General features: G+C 37.7%; 1 protein-coding gene across 1 annotated transcript in view; it reads right to left on the bottom strand.

Moving 5' to 3' along the window:
- Positions 1–189: 189 nt before the first annotated feature.
- The window catches only part of LOC306879315 (polyhomeotic-like protein 2), a 33,477-nt gene continuing 17,045 nt past the window's right edge, over positions 190–16,621 (bottom strand). Inside the window, exons 6-15 of the mRNA XM_079432143.1 lie at positions 15,860–16,009; positions 14,361–14,637; positions 10,675–11,054; positions 9,372–9,531; positions 7,270–7,478; positions 6,373–6,505; positions 5,922–6,042; positions 3,359–3,482; positions 2,971–3,247; positions 190–1,299 (exon numbers count right to left, since the gene is read on the bottom strand). Of these exons, the coding sequence (XP_079288269.1) occupies positions 1,139–1,299; positions 2,971–3,247; positions 3,359–3,482; positions 5,922–6,042; positions 6,373–6,505; positions 7,270–7,478; positions 9,372–9,531; positions 10,675–11,054; positions 14,361–14,637; positions 15,860–16,009 (1,992 nt within the window). The 3' untranslated portion in view covers positions 190–1,138. The remainder of the gene's footprint in view (positions 1,300–2,970; positions 3,248–3,358; positions 3,483–5,921; positions 6,043–6,372; positions 6,506–7,269; positions 7,479–9,371; positions 9,532–10,674; positions 11,055–14,360; positions 14,638–15,859; positions 16,010–16,621) is intronic.

The raw sequence follows: 16,621 nt of genomic DNA, 5'->3' as shown, positions 1-16,621 counted from the left end.
TTTAAAGAAAAATAAAGCAGAACGTTTCACAAAAATAAGTGTTTTAATTGGCAAAACAATATATTTATTTAAAAGGCTTGGTTGTGTATTTTATCTAATCAATGTAATGGAAAATGAAGTGTGGAATAAATATAATAAATTAAGCTGTGCGAGGAAAATGTGATATAGGGTCAACAAATGAAACAAGCTGACACAAAAATCCTTCATTAAAAATGTTATATTACAAATTTCATTCATCTGATAAATACAGGCATTTCACAAAGCATTGTACAAAAAACACTAGATTAGCAACATACAATGACAAACCTGGGCACAATTAAAACCAAACATAGCGTCATTCCCAATATCCAAGACAAATACAATTTAATGTGCATCTTAAAACCTGTATGGACACACATTGAATAAGGCGCTGCTGACAGGAATTTTTCATACTGGATCCCTTCTTACAGGTTGTACCGGTTTTCAGGTTTAAAGTTGAATATTCTGTTACTGTGCTTTTGTTATTCAAGTCTTCTCAAAGTAAATATGACAGTGAAATAGCACCAGTTTGTTGTGATTCAACTCCGTTACAAATACTCACACACAAAGGTAAGAATAATTTACTTAAACATTTGTACTGTACAAAAGCATCTGACATGTACAATAAGACAAAATCATACCTGAAAACAACTAATGTACAATCCAGAGACATGTGGGCCAAGACGTGGGATTGTAAAAAAACATGATAATATTAGTTCTGTTTAGACAGCACTGTTGTGATACGTACATTATCCAAAGATTTCTTCTGAGCACCGATACTACTAATTAAATCCAGAGATCTGTGAGTCCAAGTCAGAATTCATAATCACTGATTCATAATGCCTTCCATTTGGTATAAATCAATATTGTGCGATTTTTCATAGGTAGTCTGGTCATTTTCTGTTCCAGCTGAATTTATTTCAGTTCTTTTCTTGAGGAGGTGCAGTTTTGGGCTTTAGCCCCAATATGTATAAAGTTTTTAGATATTAATTATTTAAAAAAAAAAAATGTTGTAGTGCAGTTGGGGTGCTGTAGTCACTAGGTTGAGGTCAGTGACATCAGAGGACACACATATACACACACACACACACACACACACACACACACACTTGCTGCCTTTTCAAGGCTTGGAATCTTTCAGCATGTTTATGCGAGCGTAGATCTTGAGGGCGGGTCCTAATTTAATATTCATGGCACTCATTAGGTGATCTTCCTTCAGTAGCAGCATGGCCTGTCCATCAATCTCCTGAGCACGAAACTCATCTGCAATCTCCTGGCAACCTAATTGGGTCACGAACATTTGCACCATTATACAGCATATTTTTCAAATAAATTTGAAGTCATTTATTATTGTAGAAAACCTGATTTTCATCATAACTTTCCATTTATATCTTTTTCTCCCTCCATCATTATATTGTAATATTTAAATGACATGTACATGAATGTGTATATAAACTACTGTTCTAATGATTTACTTTCAAATAAATTGAATGTATCCCTGTTGAAAAAAAGCATTAATTTCCTAAAGAAAAATGAGCAGTAATGTCTTTCGAGCACTTGGAATATACAGGTACATCTAAAAAAATTAGAATATCGTGAAAAAGTTCATTTTTTCTTGTAACTTATTTCAAAAAGTGAAACTTTCATATATTTTAGATTTTTTTTGTTTTAATTTTGATGATTAGAGCTTACAGCTCATGAAAGTCAAAAATCAGTATCTCAAAATATTCGAATATTTACATTTGAGTTTCAATTAATGACCATCCCTACAGTATAAATTCTGGGTATTTCTTGTACTTTGAAACCACAATAATGGAGAAGACTGCTGACTTGGCAATGATCCAGAAGACGAACACTGACACCCTCCACAAAGAGGGTAAGTCACAGAGGGTCATTACTGAAAGATGTGGCTGTTCACAGAGTGCTGTATCAAAGCATATTAAATGCAAAGTTGACTGGAAGGAAGAATTTGGGTAGGAAAAGGTGCACAAGCAACAGAGATGACCACAAGCTTGAGAATATTGTCAAGCAAAGCTGATTCAAACACTTGGGAGAGCTTCACAAGGAATGGATTGAAGCTGGAGTCAGTGCATTAAGAGTCACCACGGTCAGACGTCTTCAGGAAAAGGGCTACCAAGCTACTTCTGAACCAGAGACAATATCAGAAGCATCTTACCTGGGCTGTGGAGAAAAAGAACTGGACTGTTGCTCAGTGGTCCAAAGTCCTCTTTTTAGATGAAAGTAAATTTTGCATTTCATTTGGAAATCAAGGCCCCAGTGTCTGGAGGAAGAGTGGAGAGGCACAGAATCTTGTTGCTTGAAGTCCAGAGTGAAGTTTCCACACTCAGTGATGATTTGGGCTGCCATGTCATCTTCTGGTGTTGGTCCACTGTTTTCTGAAGTCCACAGTCAACGCAGCCATCTATCAGGAAATTTTAGAGCACTTCATGCTTCCTTCTGCTGACAAGCTTTATGGAGATGCTGATTTCATTTTCCAGCAGAACTTGGCACCTGCCCACACTGCCAAAGGTACCAAAAGCTGGTTCAATGACCATGGTGTTACTGTGCTTGATTGGCCAGCAAACTCGCCTGACCTGAACCCCATAGAGAATGCAGTAATTCATGCAAAAGGAGGCCCAACCAAGTATTGAGTGCATAGAAATGAACATACTTTTCAGAAGCCTGACATTTCTGTTTAAAATATCCTTTTTTTATTGATCTTATGTAATATTCAAATTTTCTGAGACACTGAATTTTGGAGCATAAATCATCAAAATTTAAAGAAATAAAGGCTTGAAATATTTCACTCTATGTGTAATGAATCTATATAATATATGGGTTTCACTTTCTGAAATGAGTGACAAAAAATATTGACCTTTTTCATGATATTCTAATTTTTTGAGATGTACCTGTAGTACAAAATATACATATACCCAAATGACAGCAACTTACCTGGCAAAGAGCGAATGAACTCAAACACCTCCTGCACATTCCATTTGGTGGGGTCAATTGGCAGGAAGTGCTGACTGAGGAGAGGAAGCTCTTCGGGATCATTAGCAGCGATCCCACCTTGAGAAACAATTGGGCCAGAACTGGCTGCAGAGAGCGGGGAAGTTGCTTCCTCATAGCTGGAGATATCCGAGCAGGGGCTGGACTCTCCTTGACTAGGCTGAGATTGGAGCGGTGAGGATATAGATTCTCCCTGAGATTGCTGAGACACAGAGAGCCGCTGTCGGATAAAACAAGAGACTATATGAGGATGATTTACTTTATATACTGTATTTATACAAAAACATTGTGGGATGAACCACTACCACATTGTATTGAAGTAGCTGTTCACCTGCTTTTTGGCCTCCCTGCCCCTGGGACTATGAGACCTCCTTCTCCACTGATTTATCTGATTGTTTTTTTTAGTTCTGTCGGGGTGGAACAGACCAACCCGCTTCGTGCAACTTACACTGTATCTGTTCAAGAGTGTTATACATTACCATACAGACAATATTGCACGTCACAAAAATATATTATTAATTTTCGTGGTCAGAATTATAGGCACCCTTGGTAAATATGATCAAAGAATGCTCTGAAAATAAACCAGCATTATTAATCCTTTTGATCTTTTTTTTTTTTTTTTTAATCACAAAAATCTAACCTTTCATTGAACTAAAACAATTGTAAATGGGGGGAAAATTATGAAATAAATATTTTTCTCAAATACACGTTGGACACAATTTTTGGTACCCCTAGAAATTCTTATGAGTAAAATATCTCTGAAGTATATTCCCATTCATATTTACAATTTTGAGCACTCCAGGGGAATTATGAACATGAAATTATCCAGCCATGGCTTCCTGTTTCACAGAAATATAAATAGGAGGGAAACAAAGTCCAAATTCCCTTAATCATCCATCACAATGAGAAAAAAAAACAAAGAATATATTTCTGATGTGTAGCAAAAGATAATTGAGCTTCACAAATTTGTGAAGTGGCTTTAAGAAAAGAGCTAGAGTAGTGAAAATTCCCATTTCCAATAATTAAGAATTTCCAATCAACAGAAAATGTTATGAAACTGCCTGGAAGAGGACGTGTGTCTATATAGTCCTAATGGACGGTGAGGAGGAGAGTTTGAGTGGCTAAAGACTCTTCAAGGATAAAATAAATAAAAGATCAAAAGGATTAACAATCACAGCCTTCTTTGATCATATTTCCCAAGGGTGCCAATAATTCTGACCACAACTATACACACACATACATATATATATACATACATACACACACACACACACACACACACGCCACTTTATTAGGTACACCTTGCTAGAACCGGGTTGGACCCCATTTTGCCTTCAGAACTGCCTTAATTCTTCGTGGCATAGCTTTAACAAGGTGTTGGTAACATTCCTCAGAGATTTTGGTCCATATTGACATGATAGCATCATGATGCGAATCTCCCGTTCCACCACATCCCAAAGGTGCTCTATTGGATTGAGATCTGGTGACTGTGGAGGCCATTTGAGTAAAGTGAACTCATTGTCATGTTCAAGAAACCATTCTGAGATGATTTGAGCTTCGTGACATGGTGCATTATCCTGCTGGAAGTAGCCATCAGAAGATGAAGTGACATACTGCCAAGTATGGTGACCCATACTCGGAATTTGTGCTCTGCATTTAACCCATCCAACGTGCACACACACAGCAGTGAACCCACACACACTGTGAACACACACCCGGAGCAGTGGGCAGCCATTTTATGCTGCAACGCCCGGGGAGCAGTTGGGGGTTCGGTGCCTTGCTCAAGGGCACCTCAGTCGTGGTATTGAGGGTGGAGAGAGCACTGGACATTCACTCCCCCCACCTACAATCCCTGCCAGCCCGAGACTCGAACCCGCAACCTTTGGGTTACAAGTCCGACTCTCTAACCATTAGGCCACGACTTCCCCTGAAGATGGGTACACTGTAGCCATAAAGGGATGGACATGGCCAGCAACAATACTCAGGTAGGCTGTGGCGTTTAAACAATGCTCAATTGGTACTAAGGGGCCCAAAGTGTGCCAAGAAAATATCCCCTACACCATTACACCACCACCACCACCAGCCTGAACCATTGAGACAAGGCTTTCATGTTCTTGATGCCAAATTCTGACCCTACCATCTAATATGGCAGCAGAAATCGAGACTCATCAGACCAGGCAACGTTTTTCCAATCTTCTATTGTCCAATTTTGGTGAGCCTGTGTGAATTGTAGCCTCCGTTTCCTGTTCTTAGCTGACAGGAGTGGCACCCGGTGTGGTCTTCTGCTGCTGTAGCCCATCTGCTTCAGGGTTCGATGTGTTGTGCATTCACAGATGGTATTCTGCATACCTTGGTTGTAACAAGTGGTTATTTGAGTTACTGTTGCCTTTCTATCATCTCTAACCAGTCTGCCCATTCTCCTCTGACCTCTGACATCAACAAGGCATTTTCATCCACACAACTGCCGGTCACTGGATATTTTCTCTTTTTCGGACCATTCTCTGTAAACCCTAGAGATGGTTGTGCAAGAAAATCCCAGTAGATCAGCAGTTTTTGAAATACTCAGACCAGCCCGTCTGGCACCAACAAACATTTCACGTTCAAAGTCACTTAAATCCCCATTCTGATGCTTGGTTTGAAATTCAGCAAGTCACCTTCACCACATCTAAATGTCTAAATACATTGAGTTGCTGCCATGTGATTGGCCGATTAGCAATTGTGTTACCAAGCAATTGAACAGGTGTACCTAATAAAGTGGCAGTTGAGTGTGTATATATATATATATATATATATATATATATATATATATATATATATATATATATATATATATAGCTTTGTTTAATCATTAATTTCTAGATATTTTATTTGTAAAGTGTTTTGGAATCTCTAACCTTTTAGCACAGACCATGGAACAGAAGCGTTTTGAACGTTTGAACTTGTAGGCAAAATCGACCCATCCACAGAGCTCACATGTGAGCTTGGGCTCCTCCGGTTCCTCCTGAGTCCTCATGTCTGATGAAAAATTATACAATATTAAGTATTCAGTTAAATATGAAGTTACATTTGAATTATGATTAGCTGAAACAGTGTTTGTGTGTAATCGTTGGAATGGTGAGGCATTACTATGCTGAACCTTGATTACACAAAGTTTCAATGGTAAAGTTCACAAACAGGAAATTCCATATCTTATCATCTCTTATCACTAATGCATAATGACGCTCCCTTGTTCATAACAATGCAGGTTTCCAATCTTTCAAAACTTAAAACCCTCCTTGACACTTAAAAAGGTCATGCATCTTAGAAAAACAGTATTTGTTTGAATCTGCTAAATGAAATGTCTACCTGGTTGTCCAGCCTCCTCCATGTCTGAGTTTGTGGCACTGAGGGAATTACTGCTGGCTGTTTTCTCTGGATCTGAGGGAAGCTGCGTGTCTGGTTTCTTGGGGCTGTCTGCCTGCACCGGAGGTCTCTCCACCTGACAATACAGTGTACAAATGTAATGATGTCAGGCTGATCACTGCAACACTGCAGAGCCTTGTGTCAGGTTGGAATAAACAGATCAACAGACAATATTTTTTCTACAGTTTAGTCTGACGTTCAGTGTTGCAAATCATGTCAACTCACTAACATACAATCAAATACATGATGTACAAAACAAATAAAATAAAGTCATTAATTAATAAATAAATGAATAATAATACAATGATGATGATAATTATTTTTGTAACATTCAATTATTGTGAAAAATAATAACAATTTTGGAACTACAACAATAACAATTATTATTTCCATTGAATTAATTTTCGGTTTAAATTTGCATTACTTGTTATAATTCTTTGAAAGAATAATAATAATAACATTTTTATTGTTGTTGTTGTGTTGCATTAAAATGATTATAAATAATAATAATTTTAGAACAACAAAAATTTGTATAAACAATAATACCAATGATTATTTTTATTGAGTGAATTTCCCTGTTTAAATTTATATTAGTATTTATAATTCATTTCTTATAAATAACTAAACAAATAAAAATGTATTATTATCGTTGACGTTGTATTATTATTAGATAAAATTAAACAATTATAATTAACTGAATTAATAATAATAAATATTGTTATTATTATTATTAATTATTACTTAATTATCTTAAAATTGCTATTATAAATTATTCTAAAATTGTCCACTGTTCTAAAATGATTATTATTAGTGGTGGTATTAGTAGTAATTTTAACTCACAGGGAATGGCTCAGCGCCCTCCTGAATGACAAAACCCTCGATGACATGCGTGAGGACGTGTGGCTTCACAATAGCTTGGGGTGGCTTGTTCTCGCCGTTTTGTGCCACATTTCCCGTCCCAGCTGCCGGAGGCGGCTCGCTTGGGGCTGCAGAGGTCATGGTCGGTGTCACCGGTGCTCCCGTGGGGTCTCGCGCTGTCTCCACACAGCCTGGCGGCACAGAAACAAAGCGTCGGCTCATCACCATAGCAACCACAACAACATCAGCAGCACAAACATCAGAGGGAAAAACAGCTGCTGGGAATAAGATACAAACAATGCACTTATAATGTTTACGAACGTTTAATGAATACTTCAGCTGGAAAATAATATCTTTAACCAGCCAAAGCTACATGGTTTATTATATTTTTCGCCTAAATTTACTCTCCCATGCCATTACAACCCATTACTATTATTATTACCATTTTGTATGTAGAACATCAGACAGCTGACGTTTGTACGTTTTTGTACGTAAATCGCGTCAAAATCAATCAAGTGACGCTAAATGACGTCCAATTAGAGCGGCGCGCCATTTTTAATCTTGACGCAAAGATATTTGAGCAAATCTGAGGGGAAGATTATCAGCCAATAACGACAAAAATGTTCTGTTCCTCACACAAAAACTATCAGAATACTTAAAGTATGGACTAACGTTACTTATTTGAAGTGTTTGTAATGGCATCCACCGTCACTGTATGGACAAGATCAAGATGTCAAATGACAACCTTAACTTCCTGAAGTTCACTGAAGAGAGGAAATAAGGCTGGAACGATATGAGGGTGAGTACATGATTTCATCTTATGAACATTGCATTATCATTAGGCGTCTAAATCTTCAATCACTGAAACGAGAATACATCTCCCCCGCTGTGTTTGTTTACTGCGCGGTTTAAATGGAATATAAACTGGCGTCAGTTGCGTCGCGTTTTAAAAGCGTCAAGTCTACACAGTTTAAAGAAACGCGGCTCTAGACCTCTGCGTTTTTCTTTTAAGCCCACTAACCAAAACTACTGGCTCCAAAACACAAGACATACTGTAGCTTACCGACAAAGCACAATAAAAAGTCATTTTCCTCAGGGGCGCTCTTCAATTCCGTCTCAAAACACGGGGGGAGCCTCATTCCCACACGCCTGTTGCGATTATATTAATGACAGAATATCCAGACTACGCAACATGCAGTGTGCGCTGCTCCTTTTCTAGTGCTCCACTCCCACGCACAAGCAATGCACATTCTGCCAGAGAGGCGGTTCACTCCTTCCCTGGATGGCAGCAGCAGCCTCAAGCGGCAGGTCACATGACTCTGTAGAAGTTCAGTGAATCTTTCACTGGCTGGTGGCAGCAGATGCGTCTTCTATGCAGGGCAGGTTATACTGGGCATTATCTGAAGGTAGGAAAGCACCCTGGTCCAAAACCAGTTTGTCTGTTAAGTTACTTACAGATTAGCAGTACCCTTTACCAGGCAAGGAAGTCATGTGACTGCCCCAGAGTCAATTCTGGTCCATTTTACTGTATGTGGGAATTGCATGCCACCCCTCATCCTACTGCCTTCTCTTTTGGCAATTCTGGTTGACCGTGTGGGTGTTGAAAGCTTTGTATTTTAACGCAGCTGTGATTCTTTAATTCCTCAAACGCCTGCAAGCTGTGTAGTACTTCATACAGTGCCCTCAGAAAATATTTGGACACTTAAGTTTTACATACAATGTATGAATGTCATTGCATTAGATAAGAAAATACAAAACGCACTAAAGTCAGTTTGAAGTCAAATAGTTGCACACGCACATATTTCAAGCATGCACAAAAAGTGATCTGATGCATTGAAATGTATACATTTTTATTCCAACTGTAATTTGTTTTACTGGTTAGTGCATTACACTCAGTCTTTATTTATCGCTCCAATATACATTATAACAAAAAATATTTGTAGGGTATCCACCTTTGTATTGAGCACGGAAGTCTAAATTAATTAATCATCATCTCTGTATATTAAATTCTTGATGACTGCATTGTTTGATTATGAAACTATACTTGTAAACTTGCAAATTTAGACTCTCTTTGGTCACTGTACCTTGAGTTTGAGATGTAGCGTTAACGGTGTCGATTTTGCATTGTTCAGGGGGGTCGGTGCCTTGGGTCGTAGTGGTTGGCTGCATTTGTACTGGCGGACAAATCTCTCTTACCACCAAAGACGTGGGCTTCTCCTTGTCATCCTGAGCGAGTCTTGAAGCCTAAATATTATAGAAGTTAGTTGCTTCTGAACTGCATAGATGATATTGGGCCTCATTCATGAAACTTGCGTAAATATATGAGTAAATTCTGAGTAATTTGCCCCTAAAACAGACCTTCCTGAAAACTATTCTCCAAATTCATAAACGTCAGATTCGTAAATAGGGTGCACATGCAAGCTCATTCACAATTAGCATAATCCCTTCCTATGAATTACTATATATATAAATTACATGTCCAGGAATGCAGTTACATTGCATAAATGCACAAAAAACAAATAGTCCACATGCCTAACAATAAATATTCAACGTGTCCACTAAAGCGTTTAGCCTGACGCTCTTCTGAAAATGGCCAGTTGGTGGTGTTTGAGAACGCTTTGGTGGCGGCGTGGCGCAGCATTTTTCCAGGTGCTTTGGTTGATATGATTTGGAATATCCACAGCAGTAACATATTACTAGGATCTAATTTTGAAGAATATTCAAATACTTGTTTTATTTAAACAAAAAAGAAAAAAAACCTTTGTGTACTGCGTTAGGCTAACCAAGACTTGTAATAGCACTTGCATGTTGTTGCTCTTTTGTTGGTTTTGATTGCTTCTAATGTCCTCATTTGTAAGTCGCTTTGGATAAAAGCGTCTGCTAAATGAGTAAATAAATTAATAAATATAAAAATGCAGTAACCAGCAATATTAGCTGCTTCTTTGTTGTAGAAGTAGGATCGTTGGGCGGTGAAGTGTTTGTCCCGCCCCTCCGACATTAATTGGACGGCTAGGTAAAAAAATGACTGTGACGAGCACTGTGCTTTCAACTCTCAGCTACAAAAAAAATGAGCTTGTGAAATTTTATTAGGGTAGTGCATCAAAATGCAGCAATGCAGTGTCATTAGTTTGCTAAAACGAACACAATGCTTTACGCACCATTTACACATCGTAGGTAGCAGGTGTACATTTCTTTCGTACCAACTAACATTTTGAAAATACAAACATGAATTCATGCATAACATGAATTCAAAATACATTCATGAATTCGAAAGTTTACGTTAGAGCGGCTTTAGAAATGATTTACACCATTTGTTCTGCTCTTGTTTCATGAATGAGGCCCGTTATCTTTAATCTACAATCCGGCTCTAGTAAGTGAGTCCCTTACCTGGCTTTGTGCTGGTTGGATTTGGAGATTGATGGCTGTCAGTTGGACCGGTTGAGCTTTAGCATGGGCCAGGCCTGTGTGTGAGCTGTGCTGGCTGAGTGCATAGTGGCTTACGGTTGAATGGAAGATGGTGGCCTGTTGATTTTGAGCCAATCCTTGGTTGTGAAGTGCTGGTTTAGGCAAAACCGGAATGATCCCTGCTACCGATGAGGTCTGGGCGGAGCTCTGGATGGCCAGTGAGGCTGTCTGTTGGTGGGGCTGGACCGAGGCGGTCTGCAGTAACTGAGGCTGAGTTCTTGAGGTGGGTGGGGCTTGGGGTTGAATGACAAACTGTTGTGGTTGCTGCTTAATCAGGGCCTGTGGCTGGATTTGGGCATACGCTGGAAGGAGAAACCACAGACAAACATGTATTATTACATACACGTACCGTTTCACATGACTACACATTAAACTGACAGTTCCAAATTTAAACGACAGTAAGGTTTACATGGAATTTCATACATTTGGACTATATATATATATATATATATATATATATATATATATATATATATATATATATATATATATATATATATATATATATATATATATATATATATATATATATATATATATTTTTTTTTTTTAAGATGGCAAAGGTAAGCGCCTAAACTACACAGGTTTCCCTCAGTCATGGGAATTTTAAAATTGTGTTTTCTAGCCCTGGAAACTTTAAACATTATTATCAGTATGCTCTGCTCTACAGTTTTGTTTTTAATTAAATAATGCGCTTGTTAAACTGACATTGCAAGCCATTAGTGAATTCTGAATTGTAAGCAAATTCATTTAGTCAACGAATCCATTTCGAACCTGTTCACAAATCCATCTGATTGATTCAGTAGTGAATCAGTCTGAATAGAAATGATTCTTTAAAATAGTTATCCAGCAAATCATAAACATCTGGAAAGTACATGGAAAAATTCACCACAATTCCTTGAGCCCAGTGTGTGGGAACCTTGATTACATCTCAATTAATTTTATTTTTTTGTTCAGTTTGTCCTTTTCGCTGTATCTAATAACATTCGTCTCTGTGCATGGGTTTTCCAGTACAAATTCTGTGTCCAGGACTACGACATTGGAAACCGGATGAGTTTTAAAACTATGATTAGGTGTTTGACTGGAGGACTTGCAGGAAAGTGTGTTAAGATTTAATATTAACTCAGCAGGAGAACATTCAAACACAAAACCTTAAGAGTTGGGCACATTGAGATCACAACCTCAAAAGTTTATGAGCGGTAAAAGAATCTGAAGAACTCCAACTGGCTGGAAAGTTAGCCAGCGTGTGGTTTTTATGTTTATATAAATGTATATTAGAACACACACACGTGTATATATATGTATGTCACATGAAATGCACACCGGATATGTGAAGCAGACGTCAGGAAAAAATACAGTCTTTCTTTAAAACTCTTAATAGCAAACAGAAAAGGTTCAGTGTGGGAATGTTCTTCCGTCTAATGTGAATGGTGTGGGATGGTGTGTTCAGATGACTCAATCCTCTGTGCTCACTTTCTCTCACTCTTTCTTTCTCCCGGATGTTCAGAATAAGGAGTTAAGTTATTCCCTGCAGAGTGCAACCCTGGAAAACCCCGAAATTTCCTGTCGAATGTTCAGCTATATGCAAAGCCACAACACATAACACATTAAAGCAATGACATATATGCTTGAAGACACAATATCTACTTTTTATCACATGTTGGGCCAAATCCCATCATATAACTCTTGTAAATAGAGACACGCTTTTTCTGAGATGAAGATCCCAGATGAAGATCTGAGATAAAAGTCCTGCGTCTCCTCTAGGGTTTCCGAAGAGATCAGTGTCTCAAACTGTGCTCAGTTTCCTAAGCCATGAGAAGCAATTTTTGAGCAAGATTTTCCTATGTGGGTGCATTTTCTCTACAATAAGTAATGTCATTTTCATTTTAGTAGTTTGAGTGCAGTACAATATTCGGTATGTTAATATCTGTGGCTCTTTTCTTTCCTACTTTCTTTTAGCAAGCGCTCTAGTGCATGGTTTTATTCAATAGAATGGTTTCAATTATTTGAAACAAACAAAAGTAATCAAAACAGAGAATACATTCAACATCAAAACAAGCTATTTTTTTACTGGTTTTGACTTTGCCAGTTCCTACAAAACAAAAGCGAGGAGTGAAATCTGACAGTCAGTTGGGAAACATATTCTCAAGAGATGTATAAGCAATTAGTTAGACTTTTTTTAGTTAGACAGTCTCTTTCCAGTATCCACATTCACGTGATTTGTAATCTAATATTCAGATTTTTATAACATTTGGACATTTCTTGAAAGCAAACTGAACGATTCATCTAAGAGAATAATCCAGGATGAGTTTCTGTGAATATCGTTAATGCACAAGGGGAAAACCATGCATCATCATAACACCCATCACATCAACTCTCTGGAGCACATTGCTATGGAAAATACATCCCAACACACATGTCAGGTTTTTACCCTTCTTCTCCACTGAGGCTCACTTGGACCCTCTCAAACACACTTGTGCAAATCAAGTTGAAGCTTGTTTAATCTTATTTTTGTACATAAACCGTGGCATAAACCTTACACCTGCAAATGATCACTGACATAGTATAATGTGAAAGAAATGCAGCTCTCTAATGAGAAAATGAAGTGAGTTGATGTAAATGCACAAATGTAGCTGCAGTAAGGACAAGCACAGTTTCATTAAACTTTTACCTCTTTTAAAATAGCCACAGTAGTCATTAGTCACAGCCATCAATCATCAATATTTAAGAATAATTGTATTCCAGAATTTTTCTTTTCTGTAATGTGAAAGCTTTTTTTTCGGCATTTTCTTTGTTTTCCCTCTTTTTCTGGGAACTGATGTGCAAATATATTTTGCATTAGTAATTTTAAGGTTTTATTAAAAAAAATTTATGGCCTGGATTTAATTTGGTCACCCAAGACTCCACAAAAGACCTATTTTTACTTCTTTTGGCACTTGACTGGTGCTAACAATGGACCCTGGAGCTACCCTAAGATACTTTTATTTTTTGTAAACAAAAATCTGAGGCCTTTTTTATTCTTCTACCAAAAGCACAACTAAACACCTAGCAAAATCTCTACCGGCCTCGACACGCTTCTAAATGTGCAGGATAATTGCCCTGTGTGAGCTGTTATGATTAGAGACCAGTGGAATGATGGATGGCGTGTATGTCAGATGTTGACGGGCACTGAAAGACTTATCCTTCAAAGGCCACGTATGCATTAATGCACTTGAGCATAAGCCATGTAGAACAAATGTAGCCTTGGGTGCATTCCTCCTTTCTTTGGTACTTAGTGTGTGACGTGATGGACAGAAAAGTGAAGCTTGATCTTATTAGAGTGCACATGTCAGAAAGCATTTCTGTTGAAGTGAATTGAACCTTTCAGTTTGTTTAAAGACTAAATGTGCGCACACACACGCTACAATTTCTGGACCACTTCTGACAAAAGGTGCTTGATTGCAACATTACTGGCTCAAATGTCAACCAAAGTGAGAGATGTTACTGTAACTTCTTCAATCCACTAGTAAACACTCATCATTGCAAAAAATGCCTCAGCAAAGTGGAATGGTTTACCATTACTATTTGTATTTTTAGCAGCACAATAGTCCATATGGGTCTGAGTTTACCTGGTGTGATTAAGGGATGTGACGAGGACACGTTACGACTCATGTTAACTGCTTTCATCTCTGTTTGCCCTTCCTCTCCCTTCTTCACTCCATCCGAGGAAGCAGTGTTCACGTTGCTTTTCCCAGTGTCTGAGCTGGAAGCACTCTGGCTGGCTGTCTTGATGAGCGGGGTGGGCTGAATGGAGACGGGGGTCTGCTTTAAACTCAGTGCCTGGAGGCCTAAGGACTGAGAGGTGGAAGACGTCCCCTGCTGGTTGCGCAGGGCAAGGTTCTGCACCTGTGACAGTCATAAATCAGCCAATAAACCTTTACATTCAAATATAAGAGAAAGTCAGTATAATTTAAGAGAAAAAGTAAGGGCAAGAACTAATGCAAAAAGTAGGTGCTTATCTGCTAAAGGTGTAAATCTATGGAATAAATGTGGTAAGGAACTAAAAGTATGTAATTCACTTTGCCAGTTTAAGAATGTATAAAAATAAGGGGATAAACGCTTATATGATTCAGTATTAATAAATTGTGGTTGTATTGTTAAAAAACTGAAGTAATAGCTGGAGTGTGTATTTTTATGTTTGTACATTTTGGGAAATGTTTTTGTAATATTTATTTTGTGTTATTTAACTTAGTGAAAAGTGTCTCCCATTCAGTTAAATATGTATAAAGGGTAGGCATGATAAGCAAGGCTTCTGCCTACACCTTTTTCGGTAACTATGTATTTTTATTTATTTTGTGAAAATTTGTCTGAGGACCGTAATAATATTATTATTGATTGATATAACAAAACATTTGAATTGTAGTATTTAAAGTTATATTTTGCACAGAATCACCTAGGCTAAAGACCCTAAAGTAATATGCACAATATTCCTGTTGGAATTGTTATTATAATTTGGAGCCAGTTGTAATGATCGTAATCCTAATCAGATAAGAATCTTTAATGAATGAACTATGATCCTACTGCATAAACATGATTTTTAAAAATTATTATTATTACTATTATTTTATTTTTTTAAACATCAGAATATTTATGGTATTATTTTTAAATGGTATTATTAGTAATATTATTAAGAGTACTGCATTGGACACCACAGAGGGGCGCTACAGGCTTGCTTCTGATGTCCCAGATGAAGCATTTTATCCTACTGAGACAAACCAAAAGATCAAATATAAAATATAATTTGGAGTTGTGCTATATTGGTAACGTGTAAAATTCCTTGTAGGATCTTTTAGCATTGATTCCTTAAAGTATTTCTGGATAAAAGAGTCTACTGAATCAATGTACTAAAAATGTTCAAAATTATAATTGAAATACCAATAATTCTGTAAATGTTCCTTTTAGGATTTTTGTGATTCAAGACATCCACAATTTTCTGAATGTTTTATGAGGATAATTGTTTTAAGCACAGCATATTCATGAATGCAAGTAAGAAATGCTTGTAAAATCGTGGGTACATTTGAATGTGCATGTATTACAGTAGTGTATAACAGCATGTGTGTGTGTGTACCTGTGCAGAGGCAGACTGTGTGTTATTGGCTGTACTGGTGTCAGACTGTAGAGCAGTTACTGTAGCTGTAGGAGCCAGAATCAGCTGAGAGGACAGAGGGACGGCTCGGCCCAGACTCCTGGCTACATGCACAAGATTACTCTGCTGAGCCTAAAATATTCACACATAAAGATGCTCATTAACACCACGTCCTCAGGAAACTCTCCATCATATTCAGGTTGATCCAGAATGATAGAGAGTGTTAACAGGAGCCAACGAATGCTCATGCAGCATCAAACATCATAAGTATTGGGTGGTGATGGCGCAGTGGATAAGACACATGCCTTTGGTGTGAGAGACCCGGGTTCGAATCCACTGTGAGACACCAATGTGTCCCTGAGCAAGACACTTAACCCCTAGTTGCTCCAGAGGCGTGCGACCTCTGACATATATAGCAATTGTAAGTCGCTTTGGATAAAAGCGTCAGCTAAATAAAAAAAAAAAAGTATAGCAGTTTTAATTATCAGGATCCGCTGGTTAATAATAAAAGCAAAGCAGATAATATTAGGATTCTTTTTTTCAGTTTAAAAAAATTAACTGTTAAGTAACAAACTATTAATTACCAGAAGCAAAAGTATTACCAGAATACCAAAGTATTAAATATCAGCCCTTTTCTGTAGTACATTTGGATGCATAAATTGATAGGCCCGCATCAGTTACTGGCTATAACATAAAATAATTGGAATCATTATTAATGATCAAACAGCTTATCCTAGAAAAATT

Source organism: Barbus barbus (assembly GCF_936440315.1).
Source record: "Barbus barbus genome assembly, chromosome: 13".
Lineage (NCBI taxonomy): Eukaryota > Metazoa > Chordata > Actinopteri > Cypriniformes > Cyprinidae > Barbus > Barbus barbus.
The sequence above is the reverse complement of the archived record's forward strand: the minus strand, read 5'-3'. Positions and strand labels throughout refer to the sequence as shown.